General features: G+C 41.3%; 1 protein-coding gene across 1 annotated transcript; it reads left to right on the top strand.

Annotated features, from left to right (window-relative positions):
- Positions 1-2,303: 2,303 nt before the first annotated feature.
- On the top strand, positions 2,304-17,114 carry LOC118561029. The gene is made up of 13 exons (XM_036132743.1): positions 2,304-2,367; positions 4,804-4,912; positions 5,036-5,139; positions 5,216-5,488; positions 5,700-5,793; positions 5,910-5,977; positions 6,068-6,292; positions 6,383-6,448; positions 6,528-6,659; positions 6,747-6,809; positions 6,896-6,958; positions 7,108-7,227; positions 8,116-17,114. Exons 2-13 carry the CDS (start codon positions 4,804-4,806, stop codon positions 16,654-16,656), a joined length of 9,858 nt encoding a protein of 3,285 aa, XP_035988636.1. The 5' UTR covers positions 2,304-2,367; the 3' UTR covers positions 16,657-17,114.
- Positions 17,115-24,328: the final 7,214 nt, after the last annotated feature.

Genomic DNA, 24,328 nt, shown 5'->3' with positions numbered 1-24,328 from the left:
AAGTTACAAAACCATTTTAGTTTTTTAAAGTTACTTGCTATTTCATGTGTCTAAGGGTTTTGTTTCTTGCATTAAGACAGCTTTTTTGAAAGTTTAACATCTAAATTGGTGGATACACACCCAAAAGTAATGTAAAAGTAACACTTTAGCAATTGGACTATTGCTAAAGGAACACTTTAGCAATATCGCGGGGGTAGCAGCTTTATAAAGGAGGCCCAGACGTCCCTCTCCCCAGCCACTTGGCCCAGCTCCTCAGGAGGAATCCCAAGGCGTTCCCAGGCCAGCAGAGACATAGTCCCTCCAGCGTGTCCTGGGTCTTCCCCTGGGCCTCCTCCCGGTGGGACGTGCCCGGAGCACCTCACCAGGGAGGCGTCCAGGAGGCATCCGGACCAGATGCCCGAGCCACCTCAACTGGCTCCTCTCGACGTGAAGAAGCAGTGAAATAGATTCACTTTTGATTAAAAAAATCAAAAATATTTATATATGAAATTAAAGATTGAGCTGCACAAAATAATGACATTCATTCACTCATTTAGATGTGAAATAATGATTGTATAAGTCATTAAGCTAGTGAGGTTCTACTAGTTATTCCTTCATATTCAATGTATGAGTATTTATTGTTATTTTTATTGTTCATGGTGTGGATTGTTCTGAGAATTTGTTTATTTTACTATATCCAGTTGGAATTGGTATATGTGTTCTTATATTGTTTTTTTATGCTAAAATGTTTCAGAAAAAAGTGATGCAGCCTGCCAAACAGTGGCGGAGGTGGATGTTGACAACCTGAACTGGACGGCTGATAATTAATGTTTTTTTCTTTAAGTTCAGAATTTTTGTTCAAATTTGTAAAATGTAAATTTTATCAGTTTTTTAAATTGTTCTATTAAAGAAAACAGTTCTACTTTTGTGAATGGATTCATTTGCCCTTTTTGTAACATGTCAAACAAGATGACCCCTCTAGGGTAAAAGGTAGTTTAATGTGAAGTTTAGTTAAAGTTTCAGTGAAGGACCAAGTGGGAACAGACTAAAGTAAGTTTGGTATAAATGTTGATGTCACACAACTCTAAGCGTGTCGGAAAAAGGATAGATAGACTGGGCTGTTTCTTTTTCCTCGCCATCAAGATCTTTGCAAACCGGCACCAGAAAATGTTATTATTGGGCTGTTTTTCTGGAAATATATTACTGACGAACATTTTACGGGGGTAACCCACTGAGCTATATAATACACTGGAGTGCTGATTTTGCCGAAAAACTGAAGTCACTGGCCGCCATCTTGCTACTCCTTACTCTCACAGAATCCCATAGGATTTGGTTGCAACAACAAGCAGTTTTCTGGCTCAGTGAAAACGTTTCACAGGTAATTCTACAGTCAGTGGATGTACTAACACTATAAACTACTAGGAAATTAGGTGCTGAAATATTTTACATGTTATTCATATTAAATATATACATATGTATATATAAGTATGTGTATATGTATTTATGTATATATATGTATACACATATGTAAATATATGTTTTTGTATATTGTTATTTATATATTTATAAATGTTAAACATATATATTTAAATGAATAAAATGCAAAATATTTCAGCACATGACTTTCTCAGTACTTGATATTTTTAGAACATAACATAAAAGTATATGGCATTTGACATTTTAAAAGTCTTAAGCCCCCCCTGGACATGATAAAATCCTCGTTATTCGATGCTGTAGCACACATATTCCCTAGTTACTGGGGGGAAATAGGGAGTACCAATATGGCGGCTGGTGGCTTCAAAGCGACTCGTTCAAACAGACGGTGATTAGCACTCCAGTGTATTATATAGCTCAGTGGGGTAACCATGATGATCTGGTAACAGTAGCCTGGCTGACAATACAGCTATGTGATTGGCTGAGCAGCAAAATTCGAATCACGTGACCTCTTGGACCGAAGAGCAACAGTTTAGATTTTTTTTTTTTTATCATATTTAATTTATTAATGTGCAGGTGAAAACGTGGGAATCTTGGTGTTTTGAGATCACTGATATATGTTGCACATTATCCCAGAGCAAGAAAGTTGCCCCCTGTATGAAAGCTCTTTGGGAGACGTCCTACAGATTCTGGCCCACAGCGCTGTGTACTTCACGTATGACCGTGAACCACTGCGTGAGACGTAAACGCCCTACGACGTCATACGCAGTGACGTTGTCTGCAACTCTATTGGTTGGTTTATATTTTAATCTGATTGGTTGCTTGACGTCGCTAACTTTGCGTACATCAAGATTTGAATTATTCTCTCAAAGACCCCCTTTGAGTGAGTATCGTGAGTTTTCACATAATCTCAAATTTGAACTTGAAGATTGCTTTGAAGACTTTTCCGTTGAGGTAAGTTTTTGTATATGTTTAATAAAGATGTTATGACTGTGAAGTTTGTTAAAATACAGTGCTGTATTTCGCCCATAATATAAACCATTGCATTCACGGTAGTAACATAATGTAGCTTCAGGCTAGGTATTGTAATATCTGCTACTGATGTGAATAAATGTAAGCCTGGAAGATTTGTTTAACATCGGCTACGAGGGCCTGGCTTGATCGAAGTTGTCCCGACGTGTGTCGAGAGCGCGCACCGCAGCCAAACATGCGGTTCGTTAAAATTTGTAGTTGCTAATTTTAATCAGGAGTTAAGTGTTTCCCCCCTCATTCTGAATTGTTTTGGTTCTGTCTGTGGGGCCTGTCGTATTTCAAGTATCCTTATTTCTATTTAAAGTGGTGCTAGTGTTCGTAGCTCGTAGCTATCATCAAAGCATTCAGGGTGTTAACTGCTACGTTTTGCGGCTGTTTAATTCTTACAAAATGTCTCAATTAAAAGAAAACAGAGAGTATGTAGTTGTTTAATGTTATTTCCCTTAATTACAAAAAGGCACAACACAAAGTCAACTGCTTATTCACTTATAATCGCAGATTTTTTTATATATATATATATATATATATATATGTGTGTGTGTACGAGTTCACGCGTGACGTCACGAACTACATCCGCGCTACATCCGGGTCACGCTGGTAAGTAAAAACAGTACTGTTTTTGGTAACTCTTGTGACAAAATGGATGAATTAGAGCGTGTTAGATAGTAAAACCAATAGCAGGTACAATAAACTAGGATCGATGCCAAAAAATTTAATAAAATGGAGAATCAAAAATGTAGGTTCACCGCCGCCATTTTGTAGTTTTTTTTTAAGAAACCTAAACTATAATGCAAGTCAAAAGAACTACAAGACCCAGAAGCCAACAGTGCTTCCGGTATATTTTTTCCGTTAGCGCTCAAAACAGAATTTGGGACCGCGGTGAAGTTGGTTTGATATTGGACATTCAAGCTCCGCGGAGTCAGCGGGATCTAGCTCACGGTTGATCCAGTTGAAGGACTCCGATTTCGGCCAGCGTCTGTCAGCTGTTCCCTCCTCCCACACGCGGTGGTGCAGTTAGGGACCGTAAAAAAGTTTTGAACCAAGCACTCTTGACAAATAAAAATCAATAAATTGCTTATCTAGTCACCAGCTAAGACAAAACTAATAGGAAATTATGCCAATAAATAACATCTGTAAGGCACTCTAATTTTTATCCCATTTTAAGACTTTGTTTATTTTTAAAGAATTTTTATAGAGAAATGTGATATTTTTTCAATAGCTTCCAGGTCATGTGACCCACTGACTTAAAATCTATGTCAAATTGTTCTACTACATTAGCTTGATCGGGCACATTCATTTTTATCCAATTTTAAGACTTTTTCTATTTTTAAAGAATTTTTATATTGAAAAAATTTGATATTTCTTCAATAGCTTCCAGGTCATGTGACTCAATGACTCCAAATGTATGTCAAATTGTTCTACTACTTTAGCCAGATTGGGCACATTAATTTTGATCCCATTTTAAGCCTTTTTCTATTTTTAAAGGATTTTTATTATAGAAAAATGTGATATTTCTTCAATAGCTTCCAGGTCATGTGACCCACTGTCTCCAAAATGATGTCAAATTGTTCTACTATTTTAGCCAGATGGGGCACACTCATTTGTATCCCATTTTAAGCCTTTTTCTATTTTTAAAGGATTTTTATTGTAGAAAAATGTGATATTTCTTCAATAGCTTCCAGGTCATGTGACCCACTGACTCCAAAATGATGTCAAATATGACAGAAACAAGTTAGATGTAACCACTGCCAAGTTAAACTTTGGTAATGAACATAAAATGGTAATGCTGCTCCCTGCGGTTACCTCAGAAATTGCCTGTTTTTGGTAGATTTTTTCCTCATAAAGAGAATTCCCTGTCAGTGGCAATAAGATTTAATTTGTTACTATTGCTATTTTTTGTTTTACATGTTTAAGTTGAGCTTTACACTAAATATGTGTTACTGGTAAGTGGTACAAATGTTACAACACTTTTGTTTATATGGCAGCAGAACATTAAAATAAAAGTGCTATTTACACTACTTTTGAATTCATTCTTGGAGTTTGTAAATACAATGCGATTAATCAGGCAAATTATGCGATTAATTCCAATTAAATATTGTAATCGTTGCCCAGCCCTAATATATATATATATATATATATATATATATATATATATATATATATATATATATATATATATATGTATATATATGTGTGTATATGTATATATATGTGTGTATATATATATATATATATATATGTGTATGTATGTATGTATGTGTGTGTGTGTATATATATATATATATATATATATATATATATATATATATATATATATATATATATAGTTGTTATTATCAATTTCATTTTGAAATGTAGATGCCTCGAGGAAAGTCCCACCGCCGTTCGGAAGCTGCAAAAAAGAGAGTAGAGGCAGTCCGGCTTGGACGTGTTGGGATACCCAAGGCCTCCAGCGATTTTGTTCCAGGTCAGAGTAATTACATTTCTTTAAATTGAATGTCTTATTTTGATGTAAATGAAATATCCAGAGTACATGGTCTATATTTCTTCATCTGATTTTGTTTCTTTTTGGATTTTTGTTATTTAACAGTGCGTGGCACGGGTTTGCGCCACAAAGTTAAAACATGGCCAACTAGTGATGTGACTAACCACTGTCACAAGTTGGTCATTCCTGAGGGAACGTCCGATAAGAAAGTATGTAAAATCAGCAATGATTTGATATAGAATATGTAGGTGTAATTCTTATCATGCTATGTCTTTTCTATTTTAGTTTGTTCTTGTGATCGGTGCGTCCCATTTGCGTTCATTTGTGGACGGCGTTGTTGTGATGGCAAGTGGTGACATCCAGTTTGGGTTCATGTCCACTCCTGGTGCTTCTGCAGCTGACTTGCGTCTCGAGGTGTTGAACGCTGTCATACCTCGGGAGCCTGATGCTGTCTGCATCATGGCTCCATCAAACAACCTTACGGCCAGTCGTCACCCAGAAGAAGCCGGACAGGAATTTGAGCGGTACCTGTTGGCTGTGTGTAGTCGTTGGTCTAAGGTAATAACCAGAGTTGATTTAAAAAGTAGTGGTTCTCCATGCTGGTTCATAGAGACTACTGCCCTGCATATTTTAGGTATTTAACTTCAGACACACATCTAAAACATGCAGAGCAATGGTCACTAAGGACTGGAATCGAGAAATACACAAAACACCATTTTTTCACTAGGTTCATAGGTAATATAAATTACTAAACAAGGTATTTGTCTAGGTATTTTGTACCGGCTTTGTTCCCCGCTTGACTGAGTCCAGAGAAAAGCAGACCGTTTTTCAGCAAGAATTCCATCGCCGGTCGGCAAAGCTAGGTAAGTATTAAAATATTTCTCATTATGTTCTTGTTTGGTAAATGTATTGCATATCTTTTTGTTATACTTTTTTGAATGTTTGATCATTTCTTTTCATCTTGACATGATGTTTTCAGGGATTCCATATTATGAAGTTGCCGACTACTTTCCTCTGGACGATCTTGATCTGTGGTGTCCTGATGGCGTGAGTACATGTTCATTTTAAACACAGTAAGGAACAATATGGCAATTAAATAAAATGTTCGTTTTATCTGATTGTTCTTGATGTGTGCAGATCCACCTTAGTGACAACCACGGGATGCACATCCTTAATCATCTGATTTGGATGTTTGCCTATGAGTTCATGGAGTTGTCAGCACCAAAGCCACTGGTCCAGAGTCAGGCAACTCCTCCTTACAAATCGAGGTTTGTGCCCCGTGTGGTGGTTAAGGGAGAGGAGCGTTCTCGTCCTTCTTCTCCACTCCCTACGGAATGGACGCTCGTGAGATCCAGCAGGAAGGTTTGAGTCTTTTATTTTTGCTTGCTGTGGAAGAGAGATGTTTCATTTTGGCTAGTCATCCTAAAAATCTTATGTGATCTACCTTTGTAGAGGAACCTCTCGGGAGAATCAGACTGTTTGTTCGATTCACCCAAGAAAAGAGTGGTTCATCACCAGGTGCGTGAGGCTTGCAGCTATGTATGACATAATTTTCAATGTCACTGGTATTTTAATAATAAATGTTTTGGTCTTATAGAGGGAACACTCTCCTGTGGCTTTTTCGGAGTGTGTCATTCCATCCAATCCTGTTTGTTTCTCACCTGCTATTTTGGTTGCCATGGAAACAGTCTCTCCATCGGCCACTCAGGATGTTTGCACAGGCACTGAGGTAATTAGCAAAATACGTCAACTATTAACAGTGTCATTATTTGCTTTTATAAGTAACAAATCTTAAATGTTGTTTGTGATATTACAGACAAAGCCTGTGGAACATCCAATAAAACCATCTGTCTCAAAGTCTAGGCGTGTGAGACAGAAGGTTTGTAAAAGCATAAGCTAATTAATAGTTTCTAGTGCAGATGACTTTATTTTATTTAACTGTTCATTTCTTAATTTCTCCTTTAGGTTTCAGCTGCATCTTGTGCAACTCCTGCCAGAGGTGCGGAATTATTGTTGGCTGAAAACACTGTAAGTGATTTGCATATTGAAGTTAATTGTGTAATTAATAATGAATGTTGAACAGTGTCAAGTGTTTTATTGAAAACTTTGATATAGCATCTTTATTCATATTGTGTAACATCAGCTTGATGTTATGTTTATGTGTCATTTATTTATAGGTTGTGCCTAAGCGATCCAGGATTTTTGTGTCTGATGCGCGTCCTGCCTGTCCTCGTGTGGCGTCGGATTGTTCTGCTGTGGGTCCTGCCTGTGCTTTGGAAAGTCCGGCTGGCCAGGGGGTCTGTATAGTAATGTGTCCTGCAGTGTGTATTAATAAAAAATGTGTGAGTGTTCTTTTCAGTGTTCTAGAATTTTCATAACATAATTCAGAATTTCTGTTAAAAATTATTGTCATTGGCTGATGTAATAAATCTGTTGTGCATAAAAGGGCATTAATTTGCAGTCAGGAGAGATTGAATCTTTAAATGTAGAAATTTTTCAAGGCCTCCCCTCTGAAGCTGCTACACCTGTGACCTTTCCCCAGATAAGTGGAAGAAGATGGATGGATGTATTTTTTTAGGGACATATTGTAATAAAAGTAACAGTTTAAATTAAAAATTAAGGCTCAAGCCATTAATTGATTGCTCACAATGAATTATTTTTCTGAATTATTTGAATTAGTAATTAATCGTTAACTGGACTATTATTGGTCAAAAAAGGCCATTTGCTATAAAGTCAAAAGTTTTATAGGAGTGATGTACGATAAATACTATAAAAAAAAAATTTTTTTCATTTAACACAAAATAATTATTTCTCAGTAAGCTTTGTAATATACTTTATAATAACTTTTTGAAAGAGAACCAGAATGTGTGACTTGCTGCAGCAAATTTAGACTGAGGGAAATTTCAAGTTTCCTGTCATATTTGTAGGCAACAATTAGATCTGCTTAAACCCATCCATATTGTAGTGGAATTTCACTACAATACTCTTAAATAATTTCTTGTTTGGTTTACATATATATCTTGTATAGAACAGACTTAAATGAAACATAGCACAATGTGGATTATTTGTTTTAATTTGATTGAAATAGTTCTTGGTTTCAGTTCTGCCAAGGAAATCAGATTTAGGGAAGGGCCTTTACCAAATGAGGATTTAGAAATCTCATGTTTTTCATATTTTCATTCCAGACGCCTGAGGAGATGGGTGATTTCCAGCGTACTCAGACATCACCCAAAGGTCTGGCTGTTAACCCTCTTCCTTGCATGTGTTCAACGGAGCTTCCATTGCCTCTTGTTCCAGGGACATTTTTTGGTAGTAATCCGTGTAGTCATCATACTTTAATGTCATGTAGTGTTGTAGCAGCGATAAAACACCACATTTCTCCCATTTGTACCTGGAAGACGTCGGATGTAGATGAAGTCGGTGTAGTAGGTCAGAAGTTGGCGGAATATGTTGCTGGAGAAAGACCATACAGAGGCCCAAAGCCAGAGTTGTGCAAGCTGGTTGAAGATCAGACTATTTTTGGTAGAAAGTGGAAAGTAGTAACTGGTAGCATGGTGTTTGGGACATTTAATTTTCAGAAGGAGGAGGGACTGTATGAAAGTCTAAATAAGTACTTGTTGAGAGATGGAATGTGTATCTTTAATCTTCATGGTGCAATTATCTTGGTAATCCAGCACGGAGACTACTTTGTTGTTGTGGACTGTGGAACTCGAAATTCACAGGGGTTAGCATCAGAATCTGGTACATCGGTAGTGGTGTTTAACACGTGTTTAAATGATTTAATGATTCACTTTATTAACCTCAGGGAATCATTAAATGCGACCGAGTATGGCATCTGTGCTATTACTGTACAAGAGATGTACAGTAATGTGCAGACATGTGCAGCAGTCACTGCTGACAGACAGGCTACAGATGCAAGTAGCCATGTTGCATCACTCAGTGGATCGTTTCATCAGGGTGATGATCAGTTTAAATATGCTGGACTTCAGTGTGCAGCCATAAGTGCTGTTGCTTTAACAAAGCATACAGTGGACAGCGTTTTTTCGTGGAATACTGACATATTGGATGATGTAGTTGTTTTGGGTGATGAGCTATATACATTTTTGCGTGATAACAATTTAATCAGTGGTGGAAGTGAGCTTCTCTCTGTTCCAGACTTGCCTAAAAAGATATATGTTGATGGGCAAAGTTTTGAGTATGATTATGGGGACTATGTTGCTGGAGATGTGGATATACTACAAGGACAGTTTATTGATGCAGGTGTACACACTAGTCTTTGGGATGGACTCAGTAAGATGTGTGCAAAATATGAAACCAGCTTTATTACAATAAGTGGCAGTACTTGTGCCCTTATTAGTTATAATGGACGTTATGCTGTTGTAGACTCTCATGCACGTAACACCGACGGTATGGTACATGAAAATGGAAAAAGTGTTGTTCTTTACTTCAATACTCTTGATCAAGTCTTTGTGCACATTAAAAGATTTTCCGGTGAACTGAATGACACTCCCAAATTATTTGAGATCAGTGGAGTTCATATTGTTCAGATTGACACAAGTAAAATTCCATCTGAACATGGAGCTGCTGTTCCAGAAAGCAGTGGTGTTTTTGATCAGACCTTTACAAGTGTTGATATGCAGGATGATTATTGTGTAGGACATTCATCCCAACTTGACATGTCAGACATGGATGATGATGATGTAGTTGTTACTGGTGCCCAAAGTAAGGTGTTATATTTTAAACCTGTTTCTGAAGACATTGCACGGTCACTGTGTGGAAAGTTGAATGTGGAGTATCAACAGTCAAATTCTGTATCTTGTGTGGTTGGAGAACTGGGTGTTCCATGTATGATAGAAAACATTGTAGGAGATGGAAACTGCTTTTTTAGAGCACTTAGTCAAGCTATCAGTGGCACTCAGAAAAATCATCGCAAAATTAGGCTTGCTGTTGTAAACTGGTTACAAAGGAATTCTCACATGTATGATAGTATTTTAAGAAGTGAGTATTCCTCCATGTCACAATACATTGCCGTTTCAAGGATGCAATATGTTGGCAGTTGGGCAACTGAAGTAGAGATTCAAGCTGCAGCTGATTATTTTGGTGTTAATATTTTCACATTTTGCGATGATAAATGGCTTGAATACAGTTCTTTGAGTAGTTTGTCTAATCATAGTCTCTATTTACAAAATATTAGCGGTAATCATTATGAGACGGTTACTTGTGTGAAGCAGCCTCAGTCACAAACATGTTATGGTCATTGCATGAATAGAGATGTTTCTGGTGAATATAAAACTCGGCAAGCTAAAACAGGACAGAAAATTGCCCATATGAAGACAGTAAAAACTGAGAATTCCATTGAAGACGATTGCATGGGTAATTTACAAGATTTCCAATATATTTCACTATTTAATCCCATCTCTGAATTTACTGCTAAAACGCTGTGTAAGAATTTAAAAATAGACTTTGAAGAACATAATTTTCACAACGTAACATTGCGTGGGCCTTTGGGAAATGTGTGCAAGACTAAAAATATCATAAATGACGGGAACAGTTTTTTCAGAGCTGTAGCCTATGCACTTAGTGGTTCTGAAAGAAATCACCGTAAAATTAGACTTGCTGTTATTTCACACATGTCCAATAATAAAGAAGTATGTAAAAAATATTTGGAAAAAGGTTTTGCTTCTGTGACAGAATATGTTAACCAGTCACAGATGAAGTACGTGGGTCACTGTGCTACGGAAATTGAGTTTAATTCTGCCGCCGATATGTTAGGAGTGGATATATATGTATTTAATGGCATGCAGTGGACCAAATATAATTCTAATAGTAGTCATTTGATCAATGAAGCTATATATTTGCAAAACTGTGATGACCATTTCGACGCCGTTATTTGTGCAAAGCAACGTGATAAAGACTCTTGCTTTGAACTTTGCGAAGAAAATGTTTCAATAAAGACACAACACATTCATACAAGATCGACACAAGTCCAGCAAAATGCAAAGCAAACTGTTTTATGCGGTAAAGCAAAATACAGTTTTTCTATGTATTTAAGACAGAAAAAGGATCAGAGAAAAACCATTAAATATAGATCTGAAATGGTATATAGAGACAAATTTAAATCCAATAAAAGAAATGCGTATATGAGAAATTTACTATACAGAGAACAAAAAAAGCTTTGGATCAGAAATAAATATTGGGATGATGAGACTTACCAAAGAAACCTTAAGAAAATCGGCATTACTAAATATAATCAAGACAAAATTCATCGTGAAAAAGTTAAGGATATAAGCATCAGGAAATATAAAACCGATGAAAATCATCGTGAAAAAGTTAAAGATATGAGCATTACAAAGTATAAAACTGATGAAAATCATCGTGAAAAAGTGAAATACTTAAGTGGAAAGAAATACCTTAATCCACAACATAAGATCCACAAAATATCAAATGTTCAGCTAAAAAGACAGGACATTAGAATAAAGTCAAAGGAGATTGATTTTGTTGTTGCAAAGTTTTTGGACAAAGTAAAAGAGGGGCCCAACTTTGTGTGTTGTGTGTGCTTTCGGTTGTTATTCAAGCATCAGGTATTGAATTGTCGCAAAGATTCATACAGGAAAACTAAACAAATGTCTTTAATCGCAGATAGATGTATAAGTCATGATTATATACATATATGCAATGATGCGTGCATATCACCATGCAATCTCAAAACCTGTCGAAATAAGTTGTATATCTGTTATTGTTGTCATAACAAAATTAGCAAAGGTCAAATGCCCCCAGAAAGTTCATGCAATAATTTGACTGTTGATGACATCCCTCCTCAGTTGGCATGCTTGAATAGCTTGGAACAACATTTAATAGCTTTACATATTCCGTTTATGAAAATGTTGGCTTTGCCCAAAGGTGGACAAAATGGAGTGCATGGTCCCGTTACTTGTGTCCCTGCAAATGTTGTTGAAACCTGCAGTATGCTACCACGTAGTAATATGGAAGGGTCTTTGTTACCTGTTAAGTTAAAGCGTAAATTGACATACAAAGGTCATTATGATTATCAGTATGTTGACTCAATGCATGTCCAGGAAGCTCTTTGTTACTTGAAACATTGTAACATTCATTATAAAAATGTAGAGTTCAATGAATCTTGGATCAATGAGTTTTCTCAGGAAAATGATAATTCTGTTTTAAACAATAATAATGTTAAAGAACAAGATGAGGACATGTCCATAGATGAAAATGATGATGACCTTTTACATGACAGACAGCAACACTGCATGTTCCAGGACACTTGTCTTATGCCCGTAGATATAGGACAAGAAGCATTGGATCTGTATGTTGATAATGTGTTGAATGTCGCACCAAGTGAAAATAATAACCCTATAAAACTGCTTTCTGATTGTACTAACGAAGCAAAATGTTTCCCTGTATTGTTCCCATCGGGTTGTAACACATACCATGAAAAGCGGCAGTATCATTTGACTTTGAGTCGTTATTTTAATAACAGACTTCTTCATGCTGATGGTAGGTTTGCGCGTAATGTGGAATATATATTCTTTGCACAATACATATCAGAACTTGAGCAGGTTGTGTCTAAAGTGTCAGTAGCTTTACGTAAAGGTACAAGTTGTACATCTCAAAATATGAGTGAGGTTTTGAGGGATGAAAACTCTATAAATAAGTTATTACAGTTTGATGATGGTTATCGTTTCTTGAAACCTATTCGAGGCACACCAGCTTTCTGGCAGACTGCTCAACGCGACTTGCTAGCTTGTGTTAGAATGTTGGGGAAACCCACATGGTTTGCCTCGTTTTCGTCTGCAGATATGAGATGGACTAATCTGCTTTATAGCATCTTAAAGCAGGAAGGGCGAACACAGACTTTGGAACAGTTGCAATGGGCAGAGAAGTGTGAATTGTTGCGTCGAAACCCTGTTACTGCTGCTAGAATGTTTGATTTTAGATGGCATGTTTTTCTAAGAGAAGTCCTCATGTCTCCTGCTAATCCGATCGGAAAAATCGAAGACTACTATTATCGTGTAGAATTCCAGCAGCGTGGTTCTCCTCATTGCCATTGTCTATTTTGGATTTCCGGTGCTCCAATTTTGGACAAGAACACGGATGAAGAGGTTATTGCGTTTATTGATGAGTATGTGACATGTGAAATTCCATCTGAAGAAGACACATTGTCTGGAGTAGTTACATCTGTACAACAGCATTCAAAACGACATTCAAAAACTTGTAAAAAGAAAAAAACTGTTTGTCGTTTTAATTTCCCTCGGCCTGCATCTTGCTGCACTTTTATTTGTCGTGGTGAAAAATATCAAGATCCGGTCAAGACTTGTAAATGCAATTTGGATAACACTGATGGTAGTGCAGATTGTCAATGTGTTGATGAGAATAAGGCACTTTTGGAACAAATGGACAGAGATGTAGCAAGCGATATTTTAACAAAGATAAAGAATGCCATTTCAGTTGACAACTGTCCATACAATACTGTGGAAGAAATGTTTGAAGGCTTGTGCATTAGTCAAGGCTTATTTGAAACGGCATATAAACGACTTAGTAGGAATACACATGTGGTGTTGAAAAGGCAAATTAATGAAATCTGGATCAATCAATATAGTAGACCACTGTTAAAAGCTTGGAATGCAAATATTGATATCCAGTATTGCGTCGATGCATATGCATGCTGTGTTTATATAGTATCTTATATGTCAAAAAGTGAACGTGAAATTGGTCTTCTTCTAGGAAATGCACAAAGAGAAGCAGCCAAAGAAGGCAATGTTAGTGCTAAAGAAGCTTTAAAGAGACTTGGTAGTGTCTATTTGCATAATCGCGATGTTTGTGCTCAGGAAGCAGTATATAGACTCACCAACATGCATTTAAAGGAGTGTTCTCGGAAAGTTGTTTTTGTTCCAACAGGTGATAATATTGTGAAAATGAGTTTACCCATTTCTGTTTTGAAACAAAAGGCTACATTACAGGATCTTACCCCAGAAGACATGTGGATGACTGGTATAGTTGACCGTTATAAGAATAGGCCAAATGATGATGTGTTTCCCGATATGTGCCTGGCCAAGTTTGTTTCAGAGTATCGTGTTTTGTCCAAAAATGAGAAGAGTAGAAATTCAGTTAAATTGAATAAGGATTTTGGGTTTGTTGCGAAAAGAACTCGGTCAAAACCAGCAGTTGTTCGTTATGCGCGTTTCTCTGAAACAAAAGAGCCAGAAAAGTTTTATCAAAGCATAATGCAGCTATTTCTGCCTTATCGCTCTGATACTGAACTGAAACCTGTACATTGTGAAACCTTTGGTGACTTTTATCGAACTGGTGTCATTAGTTTTGTTGATGGAACAAAGCATTCAGTAAAGTCTGTTGTAGATTTAAATAGGAGTGAATTTGAGGTGGTATCTGATCATTTTGAGGCTGTTGACAATGTTACTGGTGATGTGATGCTGGAAGATGCATGGGCTGAATTGTGTCCCGAAGTTGAACTCGAACGATTGGAGTGCGTGGAATTACAAAAAGAAAGAGAAATAGAAAACAGTGACCAGGAACAAATCCCTGATTTAAGTTTTCAGTGTAAAGAATTGTCCGTATTTGAGAAAGGAAAAATGACTAGAAGTGAAGGCCTTGCATTAATTAGATCTTTAAATGAAAAACAGTTCTCTGTTTTTTATCAAATCAGGCAATGGTGTCTAGCCAAAGTGAATGGAAAAAATCCTGAACCACTGCATATTTTTATCACAGGTGGTGCTGGGACAGGAAAAAGTCATTTAATCAGGGCAATTGAATATGAATCAAAACGATTATTGTCCACTGTGTGTCAGTCTCCTGACAACACATGCGTACTACTGACAGCTCCCACCGGCATTGCTGCATATAATTTAGAAGCAACAACAATCCACACCACATTTTCTATTGGAAAGGATGTACGCTTACCATATACTCCTTTGAGTGAAGAAAAGCTAAATACCTTGCGTGTCAAATATTGTGATCTCCAGCTTCTTATTATAGATGAAATATCAATGGTTGATCACAATCTCTTATCATATGTTAATGGTCGACTGCGTCAGATTAAACAAAACGTAAAATCATATGGTAATATTAGTGTAATTGTGGTCGGTGATTTCTATCAGCTCCCTCCCGTGAAAGGTAAACCACTGTATTCAGATGGTGTTGCCACAAATATATGGTCAGATTTATTTAAAATTGTAGACTTAACTGAAATAGTTAGACAAAAAGATTCTGTGTTTTCTCAACTGCTAAACAGGATGAGAACTCGTTCCAAAGGCACACCATTATTGGCTGATGATTTGCAGATTTTAAAACGTTGTGAAACAGGTGAGGTTAGCTCAGCCTTGCACATATATGCAACCAATAAACAAGTAAATGAGCACAATATTCATCGATTATATGAGACTTGTCCTGAATTTGTAACTATTGGGGCACAGGACTATGTCAATGATAAAAAAACAGGAAAATTGAGGTTGTTGGAAGGAAATCATGCAAAAGCGTCAAATACTTGCTTGTCAGAAGTGTTGTTATTGGGTAAAGGAGCGCGTGTTATGTTGTGTAAAAATGTGGATGTTAGCGATGGTTTGGTTAATGGCGTTTGTGGTACTGTTATGGAAATATCAATACCAGAAAAGGACAAGTTTCCTAAAGTGGTCTATGTTAAATTTGATGATGATCGTGTAGGCATGCAGAAAAGGAAGAGCTGCCACTATGCATCATCAGATTTGGCTGGATCCACACCCATTGCACCTGAGGAGGATCGAGCTACCGTTAAAGGTGGATTGCGGCGACAATTTCCACTCAGATTGGCATGGGCTTGTACAGTACACAAAGTTCAAGGACTAACTGTTGATGAAGCTGTTGTTTGTTTTAGTAAAATATTTGCACCGGGACAAGCTTATGTGGCTATAAGTCGTGTAAGAAGTGTTTTAGGATTGACAATTCAAAATTTTGATGAAAAGAGGATTTATTGTAAGGACGACATTTTGGGTGCACTTCAGAGTATGACACCTCTTTTAAGTGAATCAATTCAATTGGATCGATTTAACACATCTGTTTTTACTGTATTCCTAATGAATGTGCAAAGTTTAAATCGGCATGTAAAAGATTTAGCCTGTTATACAGAACATTGGAAACCTAAATGCATTGCTCTTACAGAAACATGGGTGTCTTCAACCCAAACGGATACAGTAAAAATAGATGGTTACAGTTTCACTAACCGTCCACGATGTTTGTCGTATACTAGCAGGCATCCGGAATTGATTCCATTGCAAGACCAACAACACGGTGGTGTTGGCATCTATTGTGCAGATGATGTACAATTTCAAGTACTCCAGCAACCAGAGCTGAATTTGGAGTGTTTAGTGTATCGGTTTTGTAGTTTTAACATGGTTCTTGGGGTAATTTACCGACCGCCACTATACCCTCTTTCACTATTTAAAAAGAATTTAGGAAAACTACTCGATTGGCTTGAGAAACAAAGTGACACAATAGCAGTGATTGGAGATTTTAATGATGATATTTTGAAGTCATCAACTATCACAAAGTTTGTTTGTGATAAAGGATATTTTCAAATGGTTAGAGAAGCAACCACTGAAAAAGATACTTTGATAGATCATGTTTATGTTAAATCAAGGACATATAAAGTGGAGGCAGTAGTTGTGCCTACATATTTTAGTGATCATGAGGGTGTAATGTGTGGTTTTACCTTGTAATCATTTTAGTAATCTGTTGTAAGAAATATTCGGAATTCACTTTGGCCTCACGACACTTGGTTGTGGGAGGCCTGCAAGACATGATGGCTGTGTCTAAGAGCCACTGTCCGCTGATTGCGAGGCCAAATGCTGCGTAGACTGATTATTGTCTATGGGTTATGATCATTGAATTCAGTCTGATCCAGTTTTGAGTTTTATTTTGACAGAGAAAAGACAAAGAAAAGCATTATTATTATTTCTTTTAGTTTTACTTATTTTTTCTCTTTTCTTTTTTCTATGTTTGTCGTTTTGAAGAAAGCGCTGTAGTTAAAATGTTGTTTGTTTCAACCTATGTAGCGTTTCTTTGGCAAAAAATGCTGGCAGAATTCATTCTGTTTTCAGGCACAGGAACTGGAGGATGGGCTCTTGAAGGGGAGGAGAATGTTGTCCTGCTGAACTCAGACATTGGACTGAAAATGGCAAGTACTATGACTGAGGCATCAGACAAAAAAAACAGATGAGTTGGGCAGACACGACTTCATGCATTTCACTTCAGATATTCTTGTACACAATTAAAACAAAACACACATTACGAAACACATTAGGATTATGTAAAAGGTGAAAACTTTTAAAGAAGAAACTTGATGGAATCATAGAACAACCTAATAAATTAAGTGGATATTATATTAACAGTTGAATAAATAACACATTGTTTCTGTTCCCCAGTAGAAACAAGGACTCGTGTCTGCTGACCATCTTGACAAAGTGTTTTATTAGGGAGAACTGCAAAATTAAATGTTAATTACACAATCCAGAACTGAACAATCATTACAATCCAGCTCAATTGTCCAGCCTGCGAGGGAAAACCAACAAGAAGACTGGGGATGAAAAAGAAAAAGAGAACTCTGATTTCTTATTCTTCAATGGGACGAGTTGCCTGAAGAGACCCTTTCGCCATTAGATTAATTTCTGCCTTGTACCCTAAATGGCCTGAAGTCTTACTTAACTTTGCGTTCTATATGTTTCAGACTCTTCTCACATAGTGTTACTGTTTGTTTATCTGCTCTGTTCAACTGACATGTTTGATTTTTTTGTTTTATGACATCTACACTCTAATGCAATATCATATATCACAATGGTTTTATGGTAAAGAATGGAAGTTGTTTGCTTCAGACACACAAAGACCTAAGGTTTATGCAATTCTTGATTTCATATAGGAAGAACCAGGATCAAATTGGCTCTAAAGATCCTTTAATATTAGCTGGTAATGGTAACTGCTACTTTTAATAGAGGTACTTCTCGCTCAAATTGGCCAAGAGCAGGATGTCACCTGGGGTCACATCAGTTTTTATCATCTTTTAGAAAGGATGAGTTTTTCTGATGAATAAAGGCCAAGCTTGCCCTCTGATATCCCACACTGGTGCTCCTGGGTTTGTAAGGTATGAAAGTGATGGATGTTTATCCATGAGAATGGAGAACCAAGTGGGGTTTGACAGGGTTGGGGAAGAGTAGACGGATTCGACATTGGTTACTGTAATGATTTGAATAAGGAGAACCCAAATGTTAGCCAGACACAGAGCTGAAGCTTTAAAAAAGGGGTTTATTAGCAAAAGGTCCAGGGGACAAAAGACTTGGCTCCAGGCAACACAACAAGGCAAACTCAAAAAGCAGACGAGCCGAAAGTAAAACGGGCAAGCGGACAGGCAGGCTAAACAAAAAACAGAAGGGAAAGAACTCTTACCGGGGAACTTGGACATGGGGGATAACACAAGACGTCCTGACAACAAACCAAAAACTAAAGCGGGCTTAAATAGATGACCGGAACAAAAGAGCAGGGCGGGACTAATTGACCAACACAGGTGGAAATAATAAACGGAGCACACTGACTAAACCTAAGGTAAAAAGCAAGACAAAGACTGGACCAACACTAGCTGAAATAAAGACTAATACCGGTTAAGGATAAATCCAATACAAAACGACACAACACAGAAATAAATCCTAAAACAGAAAAGTCGACTAACTGAAAATAACCAAAACCACAACAGAACATTACAGAGCCCCCCCCTCAAGGGCGGATTCTAGACGCCCTTACGTCTCTACAAAGAAACTAAATAAAAGTCTGACCGGGCGGGTGGAGGGGGCTACAGGCAGGAGGGTCAGAAAAAAAAAAAAGACAAAACAACCAAAACAAGAGTCCAAAACAGAAAACAACCCACATCGGGCGAATCCAAACTAACAGAAAATCTCCCAAAACAGTTCCCCCAACAGAGAGTCCGGCGGTCTTCCCGGCGGACGACCCCAGCGAATCAGGAAGTCTGGCGGTCTTCCCGGCGGGGGGCCCCTGCGTGAGAGGCTCTCCGGCGGACGGCCCAGACGTGACAGGTTCTCCGGCGGTCGTCCCGGCGGACGGCCCAGACGTGACAGGTTCTCCGGCGGTCGTCCCGGCGGACGGCCCAGACGTGACAGGTTCTCCGGCGGTCGTCCCGGCGGACGGCCCAGACGTGACAGGTTCTCCGGCGGTCGTCCCGGCGGACGGCCCAGACGTGACAGGTTCTCTGGCGGTCGTCCCGGCAGACGGCCCAGACGTGACAGGTTCTCCGGCGGTCGTCCCGGCAGACGGCCCAGACGTGACAGGTTCTCCGGCGGTCGTCCTGGCGGACGGACCAGACGTGACAGGTTCTCCGGCAGATAGCCCCGGCGTGACAGGTTCTCTAGCGGACGACCCCGGCGTGACAGGTTCTCTGGCGGACGGCCCCGGCATGCTAGGCTCTCCGGCGGACGTCCAGGAGGCCGTCTACGGAGCAGGAACCTCGGAGACCGGCGGCGGAGCAAGAATCTAGGAGGCCGGCGGCGGAGCAGGAATCTAGGAGGCCGGCGGCGAGGTCTGGAGAGAGAGAAGACAGAATCCGGCGCCGGACTACAGGGTAGGGAAGGCGTCAAACTAAAGACTACAGGCGGCGGCGTCTGGTTAGTGGATACAGGCGGCGGCGCCTGGTTAGTGGCTACAGGCGGCGGCGCCTGGTTAGTGGCTACAGGCGGCGGCGCCTGGTTAGTGGCTAAAGACGGCGGCGCCTGGTCACTGGTTCCCGGTGCGGGAGCCTGGCTACAGGCGACTGAAAAAGGAGCCTGGTTACAGGCGACGGACGAAGGAGCCTGGCTACAGGCGACGGACGAAGGAGCCTGGCTACAGGCGACGGACGAAGGAGCCTGACTACAGGCGACCGAAGGGGGAGCCTGACTACAGGCGACCGAAGGGGGAGCCTGACTACAGGCGACCGAAGGGGGAGCCTGACTACAGGCGACCGAAGGGGGAGCCTGACTACAGGCGACCGAAGGGGGAGCCTGACTACAGGCGACCGAAGGGGGAGCCTGACTACAGGCGACCGACGAAGGAGCCTGACTACAGGCGACCGACGAAGGAGCCTGACTACAGGCGACAGACGAAGGAGCCTGACTACAGGCGACAGACGAAGGAGCCTGACTACAGGCGACAGACGAAGGAGCCTGACTACAGGCGACCGAAGGGGGAGCCTGACTACAGGCGACAGACGAAGGAGCCTGACTACAGGCGACCGAAGGGGGAGCCTGACTACAGGCGACCGAAGGGGAAGCCTGGCTACAGGCGACCGAAGGGGGAGCCTTACTACAGGCGACCGAAGGGGGAGCCTGACTACAGGCGACAGACGAAGGAGCCTGACTACAGGCGACCGAAGGGGCCTGACTACAGGCGACAGACGAAGGAGCCTGACTACAGGCGGCAGACGAAGGAGCCTGACTACAGGCGGCAGACGAAGGAGCCTGACTACAGGCGACGGAGGAAAGAGCCTGACTACAGGCGACCGACGAAAGAGCCTGGCTACAGGCGACTGAAGGGGAAGCCTGGCTACAGGCGACTGAAGGGGAAGCCTGGCTACAGGCGACTGAAGGGGAAGCCTGGCTACAGGCGACTGAAGGGGAAGCCTGGCTACAGGCGACTGAAGGGGAAGCCTGGCTACAGGCGACTGAAGGGGAAGCCTGGCTACAGGCGACTGAAGGGGAAGCCTGGCTACAGGCGACTGAAGGGGAAGCCTGGCTACAGGCGACTGAAGGGGAAGCCTGGCTACAGGCGACTGAAGGGGAAGCCTGGCTACAGGCGACTGAAGGGGAAGCCTGGCTACAGGCGACTGAAGGGGAAGCCTGGCTACAGGCGACTGAAGGGGAAGCCTGGCTACAGGCGACTGAAGGGGAAGCCTGGCTCCAGGCGACTGAAGGGGAAGCCTGGCTACAGGCGACTGAAGGGGAAGCCTGGCTACAGGCGACTGAAGGGGGAGCCTGACTACAGGCGACTGAAAGGGGAGCCTGGCTACAGGCTGCTGAGGTGGGGGCCTGGCTACAGGCTGCTGGAGACCCCGGGCTGCAGGTTTCAGGAGACCCCGGGCTGCAGGTTTCAGGAGACCCCGGGCTGCAGGTTTCAGGCACCAAAGTCGGACCCTTAGCCACCAGGAGTCTCAGAATCAACTCCTGGAGGGTATCAGAAAGAGACGTCCAATAAAGTCTCTCCCAAAGCTGGCTGTCCATGAGGGCTATCTGGGGTCTGGACTTGTAAAGAACACCATGAGGCTCTAGGTCTCCAGGGGTTCCCGGTTGTTGCACCCCCTTCTGAGGTCCTGGATGACCGAAGAGCGAAGGATCCCCCTGGGTTCCAACGTCACAGGTCCGCGACGGACCACCCTGGGTTCCAACGTCGCACGTCAGCGCCGGACCAATCTGGGTTCCCACGTCGGACGCCAGCGACGGACCCCCCTGGGTTCCCGCGTCGGATGTCTGCGACGGACCCCTCTGGGTTCCCGCGTCGGATGTCTGCGACGGACCCCTCTGGGTTCCCACGTCGGACATCTGCGACGGACCCCTCTGGGTTCCCACGTCGGACATCTGCGACGGACCCCTCTGGGTTCCCACGTCGGACATCTGCGACGGACCCTTCTGGGTTCCTACGTCGGACGTCTGTGGCAGCAGTTTCTGCTGGACCCCCTCCTGTGACTTGGGTGACGCCAAGTCCTCCTGGACCAATTCTCGGAACTTGGGCTTGATGGGAGTCGAGGGGTTGGCCAGACCCTCGGAGAGAGACTCAGGAGCCGGGGCGTCGGCCAGACCCTCGAGGACAGACTCGGGTCGGCTGTAGAAAGCCTGTAGTGCAGTCCTATAATGACCCTCAACTTCCTTTAACTTCTTCTCCAGCTCCTCAGAATATTGGATCAGTAGAGCCTCCCTGAGACGTTTGATGATGGGGGCAAAAGTTCTTATTTTGCTCTCCAATGTCAAGTACTCCGAGTCACGGACGCCAGCAGGGGGAGCTGTAGGCCTCTCAACTCTGGGAAGCGAGGAACTCCTGTCTGCTGGACCGGAAGTGGGTCGAGCCAGAGACTCGGCAGTCGGGTGAGGCCGGACTGGCTCATCGGGCGGCTGCCCGCCATTGCTGGATGGGGGGCCGGCAGACGAGCGCTTCCTCCTTCGGCGGCGAGACGGCGGGGCTAGCGGGGATGCCGGTTCCTCCCGACGGGACGGAACTGCCAGCGAAGACTCATTCGCCTCCGCGTCAGGAGGGGGAAACGGGACCGACTCAGGGAATAAGTCGGGACGGAGCTCCCAGATCCTCTCGGCGTCGACCTCCAGAAAAAGGTCCGGATCCGGGATGAACGGCGATGAGGCGGACTGACAGGGTAAGTCCAATGAACAACAGCCTTGAGAGTGGGAGGATAGTGGTGCGCCGGGCTGAGTGAGCTTAGCTCCTCCAGAAAGGAGATAACGTGTCGGCTTGGGGTTCATGGTGGTCAGGACGTAATGTAATGATTTGAATAAGGAGAACCCAAATGTTAGCCAGACACAGAGCTGAAGCTTTAAAAAAGGGGTTTATTAGCAAAAGGTCCAGGGGACAAAAGACTTGGCTCCAGGCAACACAACAAGGCAAACTCAAAAAGCAGACGAGCCGAAAGTAAAACGGGCAAGCGGACAGGCAGGCTAAACAAAAAACAGAAGGGAAAGAACTCTTACCGGGGAACTTGGACATGGGGGATAACACAAGACGTCCTGACAACAAACCAAAAACTAAAGCGGGCTTAAATAGATGACCGGAACAAAAGAGCAGGGCGGGACTAATTGACCAACACAGGTGGAAATAATAAACGGAGCACACTGACTAAACCTAAGGTAAAAAGCAAGACAAAGACTGGACCAACACTAGCTGAAATAAAGACTAATACCGGTTAAGGATAAATCCAATACAAAACGACACAACACAGAAATAAATCCTAAAACAGAAAAGTCGACTAACTGAAAATAACCAAAACCACAACAGAACATTACAGTTACTGAACAGGTTTAGCTTACATAGTCTAATGTAAATTTAAAATAATGTGTGCATAGGGACCTAAAATAGGCCATACTTAATTAGATGAACCCTAAATTGTAGTTAAAAGTTAAACCTTTGATGTTGTGTGATAAAACTCTATGAAGCAATCATGTTGATCTGTACTAAAAGTTCCAGCACTGCCCAGTTCCAACACAGGAACCTTTTGGGTCCCACTTTACAAGTTTACAGAAATGGGTCCTTTGTGTTTTGTTCACATTTTATGTGATGGGTCATTTTGTTTTGTGTGTGATGACACAGCTACTGCCAACGACAGCATCATTAAAAAAAAGAGGAATGTTGTAAGAAATATTATTCTGAAGTTACTATTGCTCTGTTTCTCAATAAAAGTGCTTAAACTTCATCACTGACGTCTCTTAATTTAGTAAAGATGGGAATTCAGTTATTGTTTAGAATTCCATTCACATAATTGTAAGGGTGTAATGTGTGGTTTTAAGCTGTTGCAATCATGTGACATTAAAGAAGGTTTTACTTTCTTGACAAAATTAATTTAAATCATAAGACATGGAAATGTATTTTACATAAAATATGAATAAAATTACTTTATAGTTTAAACATTGTCAGGATTTGTCTTCAAAGAACTCAGAACTACACATGGAGCTAAAATTGAGAGTTTATTGAAAAGTAGATAGTGGTGGATGATGAAACCAGAGAGGCAGGACTGAACTGGAACAGGAGTAGATGAGAGCAGGAGCTGAGGCAGGATGGATACTTGTGGGCCCAGATGACAGCAGGATACCAACTCCACCTGAAGTCCAGAGGTGAGACGGGTTAAACCCAGCAGTAGGCAGAGACCAACAAATTAAACCTGAGGCAGGAAACAAACGGCTAGCAAAACCACACCAGGCAAACAGGAGAGGAGTAAGTAACTAAACCCTAACTAGGAGGAAGAACTGAAAACTAGTATGTTGTGTACCAACTTTTGTTCTAGCTTAAAGCAAGGCTACGGGTTGATCATTTAAAATATTTTAGGGGGCGCTATAGACAAATCAGGTCACGCCCACCAAAGTTTGTTATGGATTCCTTTCGGGGGTGGATAAGGATGCATCTAAGTGAGTTTTAAGCAGCTCGGCCCAAAAATGTGGGATAAGGATGCATCTAAGTGAGTTTTAAGCAGCTCGGCCCAAAAATGTGGAATTCAGAGCCAAACGAATGGCAGCGGCGTTTGAGGTGACTTCGCCACGCTCCCCTGCTCCATGGAATCCACTTGGGGCTTGAATGCACAACACACCGACATGTCTTCTGTCTCTGGACACAGTTTCATGTTGATTAACTCAGAGGGGTAAC

The sequence above is a fragment of the Fundulus heteroclitus genome, unplaced genomic scaffold, assembly GCF_011125445.2.
Source record: "Fundulus heteroclitus isolate FHET01 unplaced genomic scaffold, MU-UCD_Fhet_4.1 scaffold_536, whole genome shotgun sequence".
Lineage (NCBI taxonomy): Eukaryota > Metazoa > Chordata > Actinopteri > Cyprinodontiformes > Fundulidae > Fundulus > Fundulus heteroclitus.
The sequence above is the reverse complement of the archived record's forward strand: the minus strand, read 5'-3'. Positions and strand labels throughout refer to the sequence as shown.